General features: G+C 37.8%; 1 protein-coding gene across 4 annotated transcripts in view; it reads right to left on the bottom strand.

Annotated features, from left to right (window-relative positions):
• Nucleotides 1-3,145: 3,145 nt before the first annotated feature.
• Nucleotides 3,146-22,552, bottom strand: part of LOC126969092 (long-chain-fatty-acid--CoA ligase 4) — an 88,372-nt gene continuing 68,965 nt past the window's right edge. For all 4 annotated transcript variants that reach the window (XM_050814392.1, XM_050814393.1, XM_050814394.1 and 1 more), the window contains 10 exons: nt 21,353-21,530; nt 16,046-16,297; nt 15,225-15,443; nt 14,572-14,687; nt 13,415-13,558; nt 12,421-12,599; nt 9,933-10,032; nt 8,667-8,820; nt 7,396-7,671; nt 3,146-6,544 (listed from right to left, as the gene is read on the bottom strand). In XM_050814392.1, coding sequence (XP_050670349.1) covers nt 6,390-6,544; nt 7,396-7,671; nt 8,667-8,820; nt 9,933-10,032; nt 12,421-12,599; nt 13,415-13,558; nt 14,572-14,687; nt 15,225-15,443; nt 16,046-16,297; nt 21,353-21,530 — 1,773 coding nt within the window. In that variant the 3' untranslated portion in view covers nt 3,146-6,389. The remainder of the gene's footprint in view (nt 6,545-7,395; nt 7,672-8,666; nt 8,821-9,932; nt 10,033-12,420; nt 12,600-13,414; nt 13,559-14,571; nt 14,688-15,224; nt 15,444-16,045; nt 16,298-21,352; nt 21,531-22,552) is intronic.

Raw genomic sequence — 22,552 nt, 5'->3', positions numbered from 1 at the left:
TGACATTGGAAAGGCAAAAGTGTGCTTAAAGCACGTTGTAAGCACACTTTTCTCCTTAGTCGTGTGTCAATCAACAAGCCTGTGTGCTATAAAAAGTGCTTAAATAATTCATTAACGATTCTAAAAAAGATGGTGTGACATATAATCGGTAAGGTTATTTTATTTATATAAGATTGATATGCAAAAAGCGTTTGTAATTTAATAAAATGAATATTTTTTCATAAATATGGGACAATTATTGACAAGATACGCTTGTCAGAATGGGACAGATGAAAGGACACAGCCAGAAATGAAAACAGTGGAGTCGCTCTTTTTAACCGACTTCAAAAAAAACCTCCCTTTTTGAAGTCTGGTCCCCAAATCGTCGTAATGTTTTTTATGTTTCTTACCTAAGAACTCAACTGGGTGAACCGATTTTGATAATTGATAATTTTTAATTTGAAAGCTGGTTCTTCTCGTGTTGCAATTTGGTTCAGATCTGATAATGAGAAAACCATAAAAGTCTTAAATTTTCTATAAGAATGTACGCAACAAATTTAAGAATTAATATTGCGCCAACCGATTTCGATGAGGTGAGAGTTTGGTTAGGTTCTGATTATGGGATGATTTATTATGAGACGATCCCCGCACTATCCGGGCGGGGATCGTCAATGAATTTCTCTCACGGACCTTGGTTGACGCAACCCCTACTCCCAGCATCTGTCCGATGCTGGGTTTGGCGAATGGTTTAGAGGAATATCAATACAGCGACCCTCTAAGCAAGGCCAGTGGACTATCCTTATCGAGGTTGCCGCCCGTTTTTTGGCCAAGTGCCTCCATAGAGTCATCAAATAATTTACACTAAGGTAATTGGCAGAACAGAAACCTCTGGCCGCCCTCCCCCAACCTACCCACACAATCCTTCCCTCCTTCACCTCACCTCGCAAGATCGAGAGGTCGAGGGCTCACTAACATCAATGAGTAAGGAACTTGCGATCACCCACGTGTTTGTGCCGTGCGTGGATACCCGTAAGGAGGGAGTAAGGAATCCTGGTGGTTGAGCGGATAGCGGTCGGTCAGTTACCTGCTTGATGCAACACGCCTCTTTGGCCCTGATCTTCCTCTTAAACGGCGGTCGGGGACTAGCCATTCACGGACGATGCCTGGACGCTACCCATCAGGAAGGGAGATGCCAAGCCTACATACAAGGCACTTAGCAGGACCGCACGAAACCGCGCGCGAGCCGAGGCTAGGAAAGCGAGAATAAAAGCCGCTAAAAGCAACCCCCCCAAACCCAAAGAGGTTCAGGTAGACAGCGATACTGGAGATAAAGGCAAGCCCGCAGGACAGCCGACTATCGAACCAGTAGCAGGCGGTAGTAAGCCCCAAAAAAGGCCACGAGGGAAACGCGCTGGCCGAAACGTTCAAGAGAGGGCGGAAGCTCGTGCTGCTTCCGGGCAAGGTCCACACCTACCCAAGGGCAGCAAAAGAGCTCGCCCGGATGACACTCTGTCACCCCGCGAGGACGTTAAGCGTACGCGAACGAACCCGCGGCCTACTCCCAAAAAGGGCTCCGTAAATTACGCCGACATGTGTAAATCTAACGATTTACTAGTCGCGATCATGAATGAGCCCTTCAGGGACATAAAAGCCGAGCAAGCCCAGGCAATAGAGGGTGCGATAGACGCAGAAGTCTGCGCCGCCACCTCTTCCACTGATCCCTTCAGGCTGCCCAGCATCAGAGGCAGAGACACCGATTCATAAATAACAATAATCGTTACTTGAATTAGATTTATTAATTAGATTGTATAAAACTACGTTATTATTTTTATACTTTTTAGTACATATTATATCTATTGTTTTTGAAACGGTTGTTTTTTTGTTAAAATTTTTTTAAGGCCTAGTGAGCAATGATTAGCAATATTGTATTTTGTATAATATGAACGGCTTACAAGAACGTGAACAATTACATACAATAACACAATATCACGGAAGTATCGTTACCTTGTGATATTTCATAATTATTTACAAAATATGTAAAAGCTGATATTCTTCAGCTTTCCTGTACACGAGATAATGAAAGAGAATTGGCGCCAGTTGGTAGCAAGAGAGAGATTAACAGGAACTTAACATTTAAATAACCAGTTTAACTAATTATTATATGTAAATAAAAATATTATATTTGAGTAATAGTTTCTGTCATAAAACTTTATTTTTTTAAATCCAATTCCAATCCCTTCAGAACGTAAAGAAGTAACAAATAAAAACACAAGCCAGTAAATTAACATACAAACTTTATCCTTTATGAGTGTGATTTTTGATTAAAAACGTAAAAAACCCTTGACTGAACAGATTTTGATCGGAAAATAGGGACAGACTGACGAAAGTAAAACTTATAGCAACCCTCTTTTTCGTCTGGGCTTAAAAAAATACCTAACTCCTACTCCACTGATGTCACTGTCCAAATCGGGTTCTTAATTCAAAATACGCAGCTGAAACTGAGATTGTGTTTACATTGCGCAGAAATGTATAGACATAGCAGTCGAAGGTTATTACGGTGTCATTTGTGGCATCTGCCATATTTGATTTTGTATGAGGTGCATTGTCTATATGTATAGAACGTCATTGGCAATGACCTTTAATATGCATTACTTTATATATTTCTTCAATATTAAAATATCGGTCGGAACTGTGAAGTAGGTTACAACAAAACGTGCGTGCGTCACTACTACTGGCTGGTCTACTCTGTAGAGGCCGCCGCACGTACTTACGATTTCGATACCTACACGGGGAGTGAGACAGGACTGATGGAGGTTAAAAATAGTCGGCTCTTAATTTCACCCCAACGCAACCGACCCGACAGACGCTGTTTTTTGATTTTTTTTACTGCATATGCAGCATTATTATGAATTAAATCTGCTCAAAAAGTTGTCTATAAGGGCCCCATTGGAAGTTACCTATATCTTTGGTTATACTATCACTTTGTACCTACGAGGATCACATGAAAGTTCTTACAAAATAAAAAAATGATTAAACTAGCAATTAAGTTCTCAGTTAGTTTTTCTTCACACAAATATTTTCTAATAATTACTCGTCCTCAAAGAAAATGCTAAGAAACCTATGGTGGAGAAAATACACACAGCTGGTCAAATAAAACAAAAATAACTGATTTTATTAACATTTATTTATCGAATAAATAATACAAAAACTGTTATCAGTTGAAACATTTACGATTTGAAACGCAAACGAACTGAGCAAATGACTTCTACATGTATTACATACAATTTAAAACGATTAATATCGAAAAATATTATGTACCCATGCTTAAAATATTAAATAGTACATATTTAAAGAATTTCAATATTTTACACTTACATACAATTGTAGGTATTCTACAAGATTGCTTTAATTTTACAAGCGATTCCATTAGCAACTGAGGATAATTAGAGAATAAAGTGAATAAATTTATTATTATTGTTAGGTATAGGCATTTCTACGAATTTTGTGACACAGGTATACTGTTTTAAAAATTTTGTGACAACCAAATTTTCATGTACTAATCGGGTAAACCTTACATCGATTAATATATTTAGATATCCAATATGACAAATGTTAAAACGTCGAAAAAAAATTGAATTTAGAACAAACCCCTATTTACTATTCACTGACACTGACACAGTGTCATACAAATCATAGCAAGTGTAAGACGTACCTTGTTACGCACACTAATGTGTTAAACCTGGCCTGTTTTATCGGTTGTCTAACAGCAAGAGACTCTATCTAGACGTATAAATTATCTAAGGTCAACAAATTTTGTGACTTAGGGATAATATTAAAAAAAAAATTGTGACAATCAAATAATTATGTACTAATTGGGTGAACGATTTAACGTCAAACAAAATTTCATATCTCACGTTAACTTTTAAATGCATAAAAAATGCTGAACACAGAGGCTAAAGATCGGAATGCGTTGTTTTAAGTGTAATTCTCTCAACGAACAAGAACTCCCAACAGACTGCTACAAAGAGTACAACTACATTATAAATTCGCCTAACTAAATAACAGGGTTGCAATTATGCATTCCTTAACAAAGATGTTACAACAGTGGCCCACCCACGTAAGTACTTCAAATTATCTTAAGTCTACATTCTAAGACCACACCAATTAATATCAATTAATTGCAATATCTGTGTGGTAACTTCAAAAGTTCTTTTTGTTGCACAAATAAAATTTGAAAACAAAACTTTATGAACGATGCGGGTCCCTCCAACTGAGCTAAAAGTTGGAGTGATGTATCGTCATAAAACCTTGTATGCTTTGTTCAACTCTCGGCTTGTGGCTTCATCTACAGGATCTACTATACAGTTGATAACCTGCTCAACCAGAATGTTTGCATATTAAGAAAATAACTTGAGATGTCGCTCTTGCAAATCTTTTTGATGATCAATTACTTCGAAATACCGTGGAGTAAAAAAACAATGCATGTAGTCATTATTTTTATGTATAACATTAAATAATAAAATTGGTATATTAGTTTGAAGTTCGTGTAGAAATAATTGATATATTGGCGGAGCCACTCCCACAATGAGACATTCTATTTGTGACACGACCGATGTGTATATACAAAGAATATCCTAGTACTAGGCCAAAGTCTATAGAGTTATTATAAACATCAAATTGCATTTTTATCCCAATTTCAGATCTACTAAAATATATATCACCTATGTATATTCGTTACAAAAAAACTAAAATACACCAATATTACTAATAAATTTAGTTTTATTATGATAAATTATATATGTACAATATTAGGACGTAGAAACTAAATCAATCGATTTATAATCTAAATTAAATGATCTATAGCTACATGTCTGTACATGAGATAATCAAAATTAATTTAGTGTTGCCATCCTCACAGTTTAACCAAACTGTCGAGAGCATTTACATTTAAATTAGAAAACTAAAGGCAAATCATTTGCATGCATTAATTTGTGCATTTATGTATATATACCTGAACTATATCAAAAAAAATTTAATCTCATATGAAAAATTAAAAAAAAATAGCAGAAACATTATACACACAGAAAATAATCTCAAAAAATGTCTTAAAAGTTCAAATTGCTCGATTGATTATCCCACCCAAACGCCGCTAGTACATAATATAACATTATGTGATGCACGATATACAGATATAGATTTTTAATCTCAAACAAATCATACAAACATTTACATTTAAATCAAAAACCTCACGGAGGCCGCAAAGCGTAGCGACGATGACGACCGACTTTAAACAGAAACCGACCTAATTACTAATACACTTAGGGCTTACTTTACAATCACCGGTTACACTAGTTTACAGTAGCGTCTCAAGGGTATTCAAATAGTATGGATTAAAATAAATTATGATGAAGTCTAGGGGACCTGATCAAAGAGGATGTAATAATAATACGTAATAAAAGGCCTGCCTAAGTAAAAATTGAAATATTGTATGAAACGTGCAGTGAGATTTGACATAAGTTTGAAATAGTAATCACAATATGGCGACGGAGTTATAATCCGGCTAAGTTTAAAAACAAGCAGTTGCTTAAAACGTAGTGGATTGGATGGAACGCGGCTATCTCTGTTTTTTACAAGTTTATAGCCGTCGACTGTCAATTTATCAATGACTGCACGTTTCATACAATCGAGTGAATCGCTTTTTTCTTAGAGAGTTTCGCTCGGCTGGAACTGATACTGTTCTTCTAGAAAACATAATTAGTAATTCCGCATTCCCTCTTCAATATAATTTTTGAAGGCATTTGACCTTTGTTCTATTCACAATATGTCAATAATGTACTTGATTAATTTAAATCCAATACGCTATACGCTCGATAGATACCTTCAAAGTGTTGCCAACAAAATAATTCTGTCTCCGTATTTAATTTTGAACTCTAACAAGTGCTTACTTACATGAAAGATTGAGGAGACTTAATTCTTTTTGGTCTAGTCTATTAATAAGACTTATATCGGCGTGAGACAGGCATAACCAGTATTCTGAGAATAAAGTCGATACAAAGATGTCCTTAGCTCAAGAGTAACACACCACATACTAGTCTATCGCTCCAAAAACAAACAAATACAGAACTATTGAGTATACTAGCCAAATAAAATATTTTAGTTCTATTATTATATGCAATGTATGTATATATACAATATTATAAAATTCGAATGATCAAACAAAAATTCATCTAAACTAAATAAAATTAAACGAAAATTACAACAAATACATGATTAGGCTGAAAGACTCCAACCCTTTGCCATGTAAAACTAGCCACATATGATAATTGACACAAAGAGATTTATCTGACATTGACGTTGACAGTTGAGTATTGGAGCGACAGCGCGACGTCTGTGTGTGTTGTGTAGAATTATTAGGAGGCGTACATACGCTTAATGTCCTCTTTGTATCTTTCCTGTATATCTTTGCGTTTGATTTTGAAAGCAGCCGTCACGAGACCCATGTCTGGTGACCACACTTCCGTACACAGTTTCACGGCAGCCGGCACCTCGAATTTCTCCAGACCACCTGTGATTAAGATTATTTTAATAGTCCCTGATTTATTTTTATGGAAAAGGAGGACAAACGAGCGTACGGGTAACCTGGTGATAAGTGATCACCGCCGCCCACTCTTGCAACACCAGTGGAGTCACAGAAGAGTTGGCGGCCTTTAAGGAACGTGTACGCGCTTTTTTTAAGGTACCCATGTCAGCAAGCACATCCACATCTTCGTAGTATGTGGAAGAAAGTTTCTTGTAAACCACACTGTGGAGGACCACCACACATCCAGGTGGTGGGGATAATATCCTTATTAGTGGCGTGTCGTGCGAAGGTGACATTCAACGGCAGGAATCAGGTGAAACAGCTCTTGGTAACACTCCCCGTGATAAATGCGGTAGAAACCATGTCTGTAACGTAGTGTGTGTATTACCTTTATACATATATGCACACACTCATCTCTATGTATATAAATAAGCTCTTACTGAGCATATTAAATGGGCTAATAATCGCAGTCAGACTTATCAATAATTAGTACCCGAACCTCTAACATCGCACTACGTAACGCCATCCAATCTAGCTGTTTACAGAGTATTACAACTCCCACAATAGTTATGATGATGCCGTTCAAACTCACAGAAGAATAATAAAAGCTAATTAAAAGTTTTCACAAATAGAATTTACATATGAAAAAGAAAAAACACTCAACTGGGTGAAAGAAAAGTTATAAGGAATACATGGGAAAAAAATATTAAAGAATTAACAAACAATCTATACAATGATCGGTAAAAAAAAAACAAATTTTAAAAGAGGCTAACGAGTTTCTCAACGATCTTAAGGAATTATTTATAAGCGATTTCGGATAAAACAATGAGACTCACATTTTCTCGCATGATCAGCCAGTTCCTTGACCACTGCCTTCTCGACCTCAGCGTTCTGGCACAGTTTCTCGAAGTCCGTCTCGGGCACGCCGATCTTCGCCGCCAGCTCCACCAGGTGTCGCGGGTTCGGCACCAACAACGCCACTGTGTACGTCTTAGAACTGTCGCCGTACACGCAGATGTTCTCAACTATTGGACACGTCTTCAGTTCCGCCTCTACCTTGCCTAGCGATACATATTCGCCCGCTTGAAGTTTCACCAGGTCCTTCTTTCGGTCTGAAATAAAAAAAGTCAGATTAAAGGCCAAATAAATAATATAATATGCTCAGTCAGTCACTCAGAGGGCTCCTCATTGCCCCCGGATATGCTCGGAGTTTCCCTGCGAGATCAATTCAGAAATGAGGAGATCCGTAGGAGAACCAGTCACATAGCCCAGATGGTTACGAAACTGAAGTGGCAGTGGGCAGGGCACATAGCTCGACGGACAGAAAGCTGTTGGGGCAGTAAGTCCTCGAATGGCGACCACGTACCTACCGAAAGACGCTGTGTTGGTAGGGGGCCTACAAGATAGACCGACGATCTGGTCAAGATCGCAGGAATAGGTTGGAAGAGGGCAGCGCAAGACAAATCGTCAAGGCGATCTTTGGGGGAGGCCTTTGTCCAGCAGTGGACGTCTTCCGGCTGTAATGGTGAATTGGAATAGGCAGAGAACATTTAAAGCTTTACAAAAACTTGATCCATTGCGAACAACTCCTCTAAGCCTTAAGACATACCCCTACTGTTAATATGGTCCCAGGTAGGTAATCGTCCACGAGATATTTCAACTTTCTTTATTGGTTGGTTGGGACCTTCTTTTAAGTGACAAAACCTGTGTCAGAAGATCCCGCTCTTCTATATCTATAATCATCAAGTAGGTAACCACTTAACACTAATGTGTGGGTGTGTGAGACCGTGTGTGTGTGTGTGTGTATTAAATCTGTATTTTGGTTATAAATATAATGAGGTAATAAAGTGATAAATTAATACACATAGATTACTCAGTTATAATCTTTTTTTTTGTTTATTTTAGCATATATTATTCATAAAAGGACCTCTATGTCCTCAGTTTTTGGTCATTATCTATCTAGTTACAAGTTTTTTACAGTCATAAAATTTAATTTGTAACCAAAATTTATGAACGTTGCGGGACTCGAACCCACGACCTCTCCTTCCTACTATGCAGTTTTAATCAAACACTTTAAAAAATAACAAATAGTTTATTGATGATATACCTATGATCTTGAAGCAGCCGTCATGGTGCAGCTCAGCGATGTCTCCAGATCTGAACCAGCGGTTCCCATCCTCATCCAGGAACTCCTCGCGCGTCTTCTCCGGGTTGCGGTAGTAGCCCTCGGCCACGCTGTCGCCACCAATCACCAGCTCACCCTGACCAACACATACACAAGATTCTAAATATTTATTTCAATAAGGCCACGACATGCACTTTTGAATATCACACATACAGCGTGGCGCTATTAAATAAACACACGGGCAGAGCTACTAAACCGTAATCATAGAAAAAAATAAATCTAAAAAATTAGAGTAAATAATTGAAATGTGCATACAAAGAAATTATACACTAACGGCCGTTCCCAATATTCAGTCTATCTCTTACTTGAGATAAAAATCGTAACCTTATGACCATATCCGTACACGCTGTCTGTCAATGGGACGACGTATATCAGCGATAGAAGTTTGAATGGAAATTGCATTTCACGCGTCCCAATATAAGGCGATAAGAATGACTTATCGGGTATATTCGGACAGATTCAGATTATTGACAGCTAATTACTGACAGAAGAAGGTAGTAATTTATCTCTATCTGTAGATAGTATATTGGGAACGGCCGTATGACACCAAAAAAAAAACCGTGGGTGAGTACTGACGGCTACATCATAGCTTGGTAGAAGTGTCAGTGCCGACGCTAGCTCGCGGCTACTACGTTACTTACAGGAATTATTATGGAAAATTGGTAAATTTAGCTGAACTACAAATTCTTTTTTTTTTAATTTTTTTTTATGATTAAGGTTAAGGCGAAGAGTAAGCAGAAAACACGCAAACATTGTTGGTTATAGTTAACACTGCCGAGCCTTTTTGAACTACCACTTTTCTTTGAAGTTAAACAAGTTTTTTGGCACGGCGTGACGCATTTTTTTGGTACCTCACTCATAAAAGTTATTCTTATAGCCTGTACTTTTTTGTGTAGGTTCATTTATTCAGATTAGTAGTGAATAACGAGGATTGTAAGCATATAAACTGTTTTCCACCCAAGAATTTTGAAAATATTTGCTTTGTTACATAGATGGCGGGCCGGCAGCCGTGAACTCATATCGCTCAAGGTCGCTGGCATTTAGTGTCGCCTTAAGTAGTTTTACTCGTGTGTTCACTTAATTCCTTACATGACAACATACATCTTACTACTCTACTCAAAGGTCAAGGTCGCGCGAGGATAAGTATTTTTAATAATACATGCAATCATCATTAATGACTGTAGTTACCTGTGGGAATGGTTTGTTGGTAACCCGATAGTTGCCCTCCTCCCAGTTCACTAGCTTTATGTCGGTGCCAGTGGTAGGCGCTCCCACTCGACCCGTCGACCTGTCCAATACATGAACATTAAATCAATCAACTATAATCATGTTAAATTTATTGTAGTTTTAAAAGAATCAATTAATTAGAGAGTACCTGGACCTAATAAATTAGTTGTGAGCTAACGAGAAGTTCTAGTATCTCCAAGCCAGCCACAGAAAAAGTATTTGAGGCAGAACAGATAATACTTGGAAGGGATCACCAGGAAGTGCTGTGCTTCCACGGGGCGTTAAAAGAATAGGAGAATCCCAGGCCCATGGGTGTAAGGGCTTAGGCCTTTTTAGAAGTGGGAGAGTCACGCTGCCGTCTTATGACCTCAGCACAAATGGCCAGACTCGTCCGGGTCAATTGCCACATTCGCACAAAATACCGGCGTGAAACAGCGGCTTAGTGCCGCTATGTTTCGCATAGGTTAGTGTCGAGGACCGGAGCTCATACCCCCTCCACCTAAATATGAGAGCGGTCTTTCAATAAATTCAGCATTCTCGCTCGGGCTCTCCTTTGTATTCTGGGGAGGACACAGAAACGCGCATGTCCAAGGCTTTCAAAAAAAGTGCCTCAACTTTCCTTAAAAGCCGGCAACACTCCTGTGATTGCTCTGGTATTGCAAGAAAATGTGGGCGGTAGTGATTACTCAACACCCGAGGACCCGTACGCTCGTGTGTCCTTTTCCAAAAAAAAATAATAATAAAAGAAGGGTAGTAAAGAAAACATAATATGATGATGGGGTCACTGAAAATCAGTGCTGTGCTCATTATGTATGTAAGGACACGACTGTAACTGAGTGGACGCCAGTTTTGGAAGACCAGTGCCACATTTAGTATAACATTTTTTTCTTTTGTATTAAGTAAGTTAAGTATTAGGATCAAGCATAAATTTTGCTGTCATCAACTTTTTTGCGCGAATGTGTCAGTTTTTCTTTCAAAATAAATTCAGTTTCATTTCATTTCATTATAAAGGCATAAAATGGCATAAGTGGCATTTATTTTCTCAAAATTGATTCCTTTAGAATTCTTTTTGATGTCATTTCTATAAAAATAACTACTAGATACTACTACCGCTTCGGAAACAAATGGCGCTCTGAGAGAAAAGGAGCGGCGCAAGAAACTCTCCCAGAATTCTTTTTTCGCGCTCTTTTCAAAATAATAAAAATATACAATATTGTACAGTCATTTCTATCGCTATAAAATAGTCACAATATAGTCCCAGGCTGTCCGATCATTTAGATAATCAGCAGTGGAGTAATAGGATTTACGACAGAGCATTTTTTTTTATAAAACATTTAAATTTATTTATAGATAATGCCTGAACAGTGACTGGGACTTTATTATAGAATTGTATACATTTACCCTTAAAGCTATTATGTATCTTATGAAGCCTACTAGAATTAGTTACAAGCAATCCCTTATTTCTAGTGTTATAATAATGAAAATCACTTTTAAGAGCATCAATATATATAATATATAAAACAAATTCAGTTCTAGTAATACGAACTTATCTGTGAAGTGGCAAAAATAGGAACTACAGTCGCCATGTTGATATGTCATTCGACTGTCAGTGTCTACTACTTACGAGTGTTCCGTGCGTATTATTGTGATACTTCTGAATATTTAGCGTTAAATATATAATATACTAGCTGACCCGACAGACGTTGTCCGGTATATCATAAATAAAATACTGTTTTTTATGTATTTGTTAATTTTCTTTTTATAACATCAATAATTATTTCGTAACGTATGCTCCTTGTTGTTATAATGAAATTGTTTCACAGCAGAACTGTCAAACCGTGCGTCAATAAATTCTCTCATCGAAAATAAGTCCATACAAAACAAATATTGGAAATAAAAATAATTATGAGTCCCAAATCGAAATAAAAACTATTCTATCTATCAAGTTGGACTAAACTGCACTCCATGAAGTACCGTTTAAATCCGTTCATTAGTTTAGGTGTCCATTGCGGACAAACAACGTGTCACGTAAAATATATGTATAATATATAAATGTCACGTCTAATATATAAAATTCTCGTGTTATGGTGTTAAACTTTGAACTCCTCCGAAACGGCTTGACCGATCTCATGAAATTTTGAGTGCATATTGGGTAGGTCTGAGAATCGGTCAACATCTATTTTTCATCCCCCTAAATGTTAAGGGTGGTCCACACGAATTTTTTTTTTAATTTTTTTGACATTTTTTTTTAATTTGATTGATTATGAGTCAGCATTAAAAAATACATACAACTTCAAATTTTCACCCATCTGCGATCAACAGTTACTTTTGTATCGCGATTTTAATATCGGCAATACAACGTTTGCTGGGTCAGCTAGTTTATATATATAAGAGCCATCAGTTCACAGTTATGTTGGTGACACTGTAGGTTGCGTGTTGGTTGAGGTACCTGTCATGCGGGTCCATGACGGTGGCGCAGGACGTGGTCTCTGTGAGGCCGTAGCCCACGATGACGTCACTACACAGACACAGCCGCACCTGCGTGTGTGTGTCGGGCGCGAGCGGCGCCCCGCCTGCGATCATAAGACGTACGCGCCCGCCAAGAAGCGCGCGGACCTTCTTGAACACCTGAACAACACACAAGATACAATTAAAATTTAAAAAAAAGAACGCATTCGAAAACTATGGCTCAGATCTGAGAAGAACGGGCGCAAGAAACTCAGCGGGCTTCTTTTTTCATAAAAATATGGTTACTGTGTAGTATAGTACAATAAAATTACAATAAGAGGGCGGTCGCTCCATTCCCATTCCGTGCAATGTAGAGAAGCTCGGATTGTCGGGGACCCAATGCTCTGTGAACGGCTGGATCACTTGGCGTTGCGTAGAGACGTCGCTTCATTGTTGGTCTGCTACCGCATTTATCACGGGGAGTGTTCCAAAGAGCTGTTTCACCTGTTTTTTTTTATGAAACTAAGGGACGAGACGAGCGGGACGCCCAGCTGATGGCAATTGATACGCCCTACCCATAACAATGCAGTGCCGCTCAGGATTCTTACCAAACCCAATAATTCTGAGCGGCACTACAACTGCGCTCGTCACCTTAAGACATAAGATGTTAAGTCTCATTTGCCCAGTAATCTCACTAGCTACGGCGCCCCTCAGACCGAAACACAGTAATGCTGACACATTACTGCTTTTCTTCTTTAAAAAAAAGATGAACAGCGGAGGCTTAGTAACGCGGTTTACATAAGTCCATCCTTTGGGTAAAGAACCCTACGAAAAATCTCCAAGGAACGGCTTCAATATCGAGTGCAAAGGGCCGGAAAATATGATTTAATACGATATTTTAATTATGGAATAACGATAAAATGCAAACACATGCTTCTATTTAAATAGTATTATGGAACAGATATATGAGAGAGACAATTCTGAGGTCAACTCACCACAATATTGAGCAGCGGCGTGTCGTAACCGCGCTTCATCCAGCCCTGCTTGTAAGAGTACGCCCATTTGAAGAACGCGCTCGCAAACTCCCCGCTGCGAGACACTTTGTCCGTTATTCCTTTGCTGATACGGTCCATTATTAACTGAAATTTGAAACTGCATTACATTTATTTGGTAATGTCAATATCTTAATATTCGCAAATATATGTAGACGCTATAGAAGTAAAAAAACTACTCCATGGCATTGACCCGTCAAAATCTGATGGTTCGGATCGCCTACTCGTATGTCTTTTTAATGATATGTTTTGATTCCATATGTGTACCCATTACAATTTTCTTCAAAAAATCTCTCCATGCGGGTGTTATGCATGCCAGACTTATGGAAAATGTGACAAGCATTTATGAACTGACATAAAAAGGGGGATAAGACTGATATATCAAATTACCGCCCAATTTTTCTAAGCTTTGTATTATATTAAAGGATGAGATCGAGACAATCATTTATAGTCAGGTTTATCCTGCAGTAAGGCAAGCTTTTAGCCCCAGCCAGCATGGTTTTCTTAGAGGTCGTCCGTCTGTCTCTAAGTTTGCACTTCTTAATAACTTGATTATTTAACTGTAGCAATGCAGCAAGGTGTTCAAGCTGATGTAATTAAAACCGATTTATGTAAGGCATTCAACCGAATACATCATGACATACTTGTCAATAAGCTGTATAAAATTGGTATCAGCGTTGATTTGTTTAGATGGTTTTCCTCATATATTAATAATCGTACTCAAGCTGTTGTTCTCAGTAATTATACCTCAGGATGGTTCCCCATACCGAGTGGCGTTACTCAGGGTTCCTTGCTTGGCCCACTATTGTTCACAATATTTTTATATGTTGTCGAGACTTGCTTACGTTCTGCCAACATATTGTGGTTTTCTGACGATATCAAAATCTCCAACAATGTATCGTCACTAGGAGATTTAATAGAACTAACTTATAGAACTAAATGTAAAAAACTTTCGAGGCTAAAAATACCTGTTAAAGTTACAACTAACATATGACTAACTTTTGCAGTTCGTAAGATACAGTAGACGAACGTACGTACGGACAGCGAAGATTTAGTAATATAGTGCCCCTTAGCGTTCGGAGCCCTAATATATATCTCACCGGTACAGTGGTGATGCAGGACGGTTGAAGGATGGTGGCATCACCAGCGGTGCCCTTCATGATTTTACTCGACGTGTCCAGCATAGTGAGTGGGGTCGAGTAGCCTATTGGTACTCCTGGAACAATACATTAATTGTTAACTAATACAAAAAATCAATCAATTTGAAACGAATTACAATGAATAAGTTATGGTTGTGTCTTTTTTTTGTAACCTCCCATGTCGGGAGACGGGACGTTACCGTTAATCACCATGACGTTTTAAATTGTTCGGTCATTGTAAGGTTTGGTGGGTAGATTTAGATTCATCCTTCTGACTACCCTCATCTTTTTTGCAATGCAATGGCGACCGCGGCTCCGTGCGCAACACTTGCCAAGTAGTCTACGTTAGACCGTGATTCGAGAAGCTTGGCAACCAGACGTTCTGGATATCTTGCACCAACTCTTTGTGTTACTCTTGTCCGTGACAATTGTGGTGCACCTCCGAGGAAACCAAAGCAATGCAATTTAGTGGAAGTTCAAGGTTTGTGGATGAAAATTTCTATTTACCATTGTTTCTCATTGACCATCCGAATCACCAATTTTTTTTAATTAACTAAATTAATGAAAATATATAAAATATCTCGTTATTTGTGTTGTTCTCGATATCCACTCACCTCCAATGAGACAGAGGCTCTCTGCTAGTAGTTCGAACACGTGCGCCAGCGGCAGGAAGCCCATGAGGACGTCGTCGTCGTACATCGGCACGGCGTCCGCGAACGACTTGAGCGTGGCGATCATGTTGCGGTGGGACAGCACCACACCCTTGGGCACTCCCGTCGACCCCGACGTGTACATTATGATGGCCGTGTCCGAGGGCTTGGGCGGCACCATCTCTGTGATACATACATTACAATTAGGCTGCATTTAGTGCTCGACCGACGGTCAGCCCTGACGTCGGTCAAGCGTAGCTATAACTAAGAAAGCATTGATTGCGTTTAGTCCATCGCTGATGAATTGCTACCCGCGTACAGCTACGTCGCACTGACTGAATGCAGGTGCATTGACGATAAATTAGTGCGTTCAGTGCGTCGCACGCAATCGTAAAGAAAAGTTCGTGTTCTAGAAATTTCGAATATATTGTACAAATTTCTCCTTCAATTAGGCGCTCTATAGCAATTGGGTGAACATGATATATTCTCATATTTTTATTTTGTAATCGTTTGCTTAAGTAGTATGCACATATTAACAATGCACATAGTTACAAATGGAATCATTTTTCTTCGCAATGGTACAAGCGCAAACATGTTTGCTATCCGCTGAGGACTAAACGCAACATGTTCAGCGCGTACGGATACGCACTTAATGATTTTTAAGTACTAATGTTAAAATTCAGTCATATTGGCACACTATATTATAAATAAATCTAATATTATTTAAATGGTCGCATGTTTCCACCATAACATTACTGATAAATAACTCGAAGATATAAACATACCAATTCGGGATTGCTGCCCCTTCTCCAAGACCTCTTTATAACTAACGATCCTGATGCCCGCCTTGAAGCCCTCTCTATCGGTGCTCTTGAGCTGGTCCTCCATGAATATGATGGTGTCGACGTGAGGAGTCTTCGCGAGGATCTTCTTGAACTTGGGCAGCAGGTCGTGGGAGGTGATCACCGTCGACACCTCGGTTTCGTTGATGCCGTGCGCTATGGCGTCGTCACCGAGCGTCGCGTATATTGTGACCACTGGAATTAGTTTATTCTACATTAACTTTTTCACACAAACAATTATTATAATATTATAAACATACATCTTGTGGGGGGCCTACCAACAGCGTTTTTCTGTACGTGGTCGCCATTCGAGGACTTTACTGCCCCAACGGCCATCTGTCCGTCGATTTTTTTTTTATTGCAGTCACTTATATTTGATTGAAAATGAGTTTAGAAATTAATAGGCCAAATGGGATGAGAAAATACTTAATAGAATTATGACAGGCGCTAACGACGTCTCTATATTTCAAGTAATTTCTTAAGCCTGATTATGTAAAATTTTGCTGGTTAATTAATTATATTAAACACATAAACGGAATAAACACATAAAATACCTCATCACTTATCTATTGTAATTATACATTATACGAGGGCTGCACTAAAAGTATCGGGAATCAAGGATGTGACAACATTACTATTTAAAAATGTATTTATTGCTTTTCGAAGTATTCTCCGCGAAATTTGACACATTTTTCCATACGATGGAACCAATCATTGAAACAACCATTCCATTCGGAAGTTAGGGTCTCCAAAATGGCCGTTTTGTAGGCGCCCACAGCTTCTTCAGGTGATGAAAATCTCTGACCAAGCAATTTATTCTTTATTTTAGGGAAAGTATAGAAATCATTAGGGCTTAGGCTGTACGGCGGATGGTCTAATAATTCTATGTTTTCTTGCTCTAAAAACTCTTTTGTTCTGTGCTCTGTGTGAGAACTTGCATTGTCGTGATGGAGGATGATGCGGCGGTTGCAGTTCTCTTAACGGAGTTCAGAAACAACCTGTGGCAAACAAATGCTAGCATACCATTCTGCATTAACAGTTCTTTGTCCCTCAAGAGAAATAGTCGCAACATGGCCGGTTTTGGAGACAAACGTGGCCACCATTTTTTTTTGCAACACTCCGTGAACGAACAATTTTTGTTTAACTCATTTTTTAACACTCAAACTCGTGACTGGTTTTTTGTTTTGGGGTTCGTACGTGTATATCCAGGATTCGTCACCTGATACAATGTTGTATACAGCATTTGAGGATCCTGCGTGGAATCTTTCGAGAGTTCTGACGCACGAAGTAACGCGAGCCGCTTTTTGCTCTTCACAGAACAAATCCGGTATCCATCGGGAAATCAACTTTTTGACACCTAACTTAACTCAACCTTACTTTGTTCATGCAAGATTATTAGTATTTGACTCTTGCCAATGTATAAAGTTGACTGAATTTCGCGGTATGTCACATGTCGATCAGCTTACGCACAGCATCAACGTTTTCTTTGGTGACTGCAGTTTTTGGACGACCTTGACGGGGATCATCACTGAGCTTGACACGTCCACGTTGAAATTCCGCAAACCAGCGATAAATTGTGGTTTTGGATGGGGCTTCATCACCAAATGCAGAAATCATCCGGTCAACACACTGTTTTTGTGTTAAACCACTTCGAAAGTCATAATAAATCATCGCTCTAGAATTTTCTCAGGTCAATTCCATTTTCTCAACGACTAAACAAGTTTTAAAAGACCTTGTGACAAGACCCAGAATCTTTTTTTAAATAAATAAATCGTATTCGATTTTTAAAACCATGGAGTTTTCAATTAAAAAGATTTTATTATGACAGGAACAGTGGAAATATTCCATTCCCGATACTTTTAGTGCAGCCCTCGTATTATTTAATTAGAAATCTGTCAAATTTCACATTCATTTACAAGTTGTAGGAATTATAAAAGCTATAGAATTTTATAAATTGTTTGAAGAGAAACCTCCTTGGGCGAGCTGATGATTTATTTTTTGTGTATTGGAATGGGACTTAACTGTCATGCGTAACGCTCGTAACATAACGTAATGCTCTAAGTCAGCTCGAGTCGACTAAGGCACGATCAGTCTTAAGAAAATTTACCAGAGTAATTTATACACAATAGCTGACCCGACAGACGTTGTACAGTAAATAATAAAAAAATACTATTTTATAGGAATTTGCCAATAATATTTCAAAACATCAAGAATTATTTCGTAAAAAATGCTCTCTGTTATTATAATGAAATTGTTTCACAGCGGAACTGTCAAACCGTGCGTCACTAAATTCTCTGATAGAAAATATATCCATACAAAACAAATATTGAAAATAAGAATAATTATGGGTCCCAAATCGAAATAAAAGCTATCCTATCTCTCAAGTTGGACCAAACTGCACTCCATGGAGTAATCCCCATTAAAATCCGTTCAATAGTTTAGGAGTCCATCGCGGACAAACAACGTGTCACGTAATTTATATATATTAGATTATAATCATACATATGTTTGTACATATCGCGACTCTATGAAAACATATGAATAAAAATATTTATATTTCAGACTAGCTGACCCGACAGACGTTGTTCTGTATATAATAAATAAAATAATGTTTTATATGAATTTGTCAATAATATATCATAACATCAAACATTACTTCGTAAAATATGCACCCTGCTGTCGTAATGAAATTGTTTCACAGCAGAACTCTCAAACCATGCGTCAATAAATTCTCTCATAGAAATTATGCATGCATCAAAGGAAAACAAATTTGTTGTTTTTATTTAATTTAGCAGCATTTTCCTATTTATTCACCTTTTAAACCTTTTCTGGACTTCCACAAATAATTCAAGACCAAAATTTGCCAAATCGGTCCAGCCGTTTTCGAGTTTTAGCGAGACTAACGAACAGCAATTCATTTTTATATATATAGATAATTGATTTCATCTTGATTATTTTTTCACTAAAATTCTGTGTTCTTTTCAAGCAAACACGGTTTTTTCACTCAATAAATATATCCATATGTTTTGAGTTTTCTTGAGTGTTAATCCGCCAATACTCAAGACTAGTCTCGTGCCAGAGTTTGGCGAGTCAATATCTCCTGTCGAAACGTGTCAAATTGTTAGATGACGAATACTGGCGGAATAAACACTCAAGGAAACTCAAAACATCTGGATAATTATGGATTTCCGCAAAATAACGCCTACTTCAATAAAAAAATAAAATAATATATTTAATGACAATTGAGTTACTGTAAGTGCTGCGTAAATACATGCAGTTTATCAATACTTCAAACTGGTATGATATTGGAGTCAATGGGCCGAATCTCTCGCGTCTGTTACAGTAACTGGTTGTTTTGTAGGTGCAAATAAATCGTTATGAGTCATTCGCTGCAGATCAACGGCCGCAAATTCATTTATTTACACAGTTCCAACAAAGAGGTCTGTTATCACATTATCAGATATAAATATACAATTTTCTTTGTCAAATGTCGATCACTGTATTCCGCGCATTGCACCTTTTGTTTAGAAATCTCGTATTGGAACAGGGTTTGAAGGTGAGTTCAGCAGGCCGTGGTCAGTTTGCAGACGGTACTTTTTGGTTAGTGATTTTTTTAAGTTTAAGACGTTAACTCACTATTTGCTACCACTAGCCGAGTTTCCATGATGAGCTATGTAGACTATTTGTACCTACTGGACAATTACGGTGCGAGGCGTAGGCATAGATTGTTCGCGATTCCGACACATCGTACTCTGGGAGCCTACTCCTAAAATCGATATTAGCTAAATCGTGGCATTAGTCGCGTCGAATCCTACTCTTAGTTACATCGTAATCAATGTCGAAACGATGATTGAACGAACGAAACATTATTCGATATTATCGGTCCAAACCCTACTCTTAGTTGAAAATGTCAGAGACGAATATTCGAATTTCACAAATAATCAAACGTAACCTTTACGATAATCTCAACGACACCTTCTAGGCTGTCGATGCTATTATCGTTTCAATTTGTATAGATATATTTACCATACAATATATATACTTAATGAATATTATTGAAATAATTATATGTGATTTACTATTCAACAGGATTTTTTACTACTAAGTCATTTAAGTCATTTTGTTGATCGTTTATGCGTAGAAATAATGTAAATGGCCGCCTGAGAAATAGGAAGTCGACGAGAAGGGTTTAGTTACTTTTTTTAGATTTTATTATCCGCAAGTTTTGTATTATTTATTCAAATTTAAATAGTCATATTATACTCATTACACATTTTTTTTAACATTTACATTATGTGTAAATAATACCAAATTGGTGGTGCAGAGACTGGCATGGTCCTTAGCGCCTAAACTATGTTTTGACTTTTGACACTTAAAAGCGACATAGCACAGATAATGTTTAGGTTTGAACATATTTCATTCACACTAACATTGTAAAAAAATCAAAATATTAGTCTATTATTCTATGGTAACGATAAACGATAAGGAATTCGAACATTTGTTAGAGTAGGATAGTTGCGATATATTCGGAGTATTGTCGTATCTTTCCGAATGTATCGTTGTCGATTTTGCGAGTAGACCTCCTGGCTCGCACTAACTCACCTATACCGAGGTCACTCTCTGCTCTCAACGCTCTTTTCGAAGCCAACCCTGCTTGTGTTATATTTGCAGATGGATGGCAGACGATTTTAACAGTGCTTGCGTTTTTGTGAGAGGAATGGATGAATGAAATTTAATTAACGATCTGAAATAAGTAATTAAATTGTCACTAGAATTATTTTAGAAGCACTACAGCTAACTGTTAGCAGGAGTTGGAGAGAACAGCTAAACGTTAATACATATCCCTTGGTACTAAGGATGAAAAATGCTGAAAAGAAGTGCCTATCATTTAAGACCTAAATTGGCTGCTGCTTGCTGAACACATAAAAAGTGTGGTGGCAGTACTGTCAGAGAGTAAAACTGCATGCTATTGGGAATATCTCGCAACTTCCTTAGCAGATACATTTTATTTAGTAAACAATACAGACATAAACAGAAATGACTAAAAACCAAACTTTACAATTTACAATTAATTGTGTGTGTGAGTGAGTGTGTAGATGTGGGTTTGAATTGGACCTTAGATTGGGTCCATCTATACAATGCGTGTGTTTATCTATGTCTGATCAGAAGATTTTCTACTTCATCATAAGCAAGACAAGTAAGCCAATTATTTAAAGCTTTTCTGCATAGATATAATGTCATAGGATATACCTGGTATGCTCTGTTTGAAGCAGCCGTGAGCCGCCACCATCCACTCGGCTCGTGTCTCCGCAAACATCACCACGTTCCTGCGAGGCTGGCAGCCCAGCTCCCTTAGACCTGCCGCGAAGTTCTTCGCCTCTTTCTCCAGCTCGATTGACGATCGCCACACGTAGTCGCCCATTTTGTACTGGAACCGATATAGTACATGAACTTCGGTTCTCGAAGACTTGGTCATTCACAATTTTTTTTGCACATTGACAAAAATATTTGCTAATTATATATTTACGAGATAAACTCACTCAATAGTTAAGGTATGATAATAATGATTATTACTATAATGTGCACTTACAATTTGCACACATGTAATAATTTATTTCGAATCAATGAACGAGCATCATATTTGGAGAGGTTGAGCTAAAGAACATTTATAACTAAGATCGAAAATACAAATGATTTAAGTTTTCTTTAGTGTTAATTCCGCCAATATTTGTTTTTAAAACAATTCGACATGTGTTTCGCCTCTACACGAGGCATCCTCAGGACGTTTGTCTTGCCAAAATTTGGCACGAGACTCACATTGAGTATCACATCACGTAGTCGTCTCGTGTAGAGGCGAAACACGTGTCGAATTGTTTTAAAAACAAATATTGGCGGAATTAACACTAAAGAAAACTTAAATCATTTGTATAATTATGGATTTCCGCAAAGTAACGCCTAATTCAATAAATTTTCTTAGATCGAAAAGACCATGTTATACATCAATACATAATGTATGAGGGCAAACAAAGAATGTGGTTCCGACGCCCTCAAAGGGGTTTAAAGAGGTTCGCATGTGCAAACTGATGAGACTACATAGGGACAAAATATAGATATTTTCCTTTTTTTTTGATATGACAGACAAGAACAGATAAATTACAATAACACTAGAAATAAGGGACTGCTTGTAACTAGTTCTAGTAGGCTTCATAAGACACATAATAGCTTTAAAGGTAAATGTTTACACTTATAATGAAGGCCCAGCCACTGTTAAGGCATTATCTGTAAATAAATTTAAATATTTTGTTAAAAAACTGAATATCTAAGTGATCAGACAGCCTGGGACTAGATTATAATTATTTTATAGCAATATAAATAACAGTGCAATATTGTATATTTTTATTTAAAAGAGCGCAAAAAGAGAACGCCGGGGGAGTTGCTTGCGCCGCTTCT

The sequence above is a fragment of the Leptidea sinapis genome, chromosome 17 (assembly GCF_905404315.1).
Source record: "Leptidea sinapis chromosome 17, ilLepSina1.1, whole genome shotgun sequence".
NCBI classification, from domain to species: domain Eukaryota; kingdom Metazoa; phylum Arthropoda; class Insecta; order Lepidoptera; family Pieridae; genus Leptidea; species Leptidea sinapis.
Note: the sequence above shows the minus strand (reverse complement) of the source record. Positions and strands in the feature narration are given on the sequence as shown.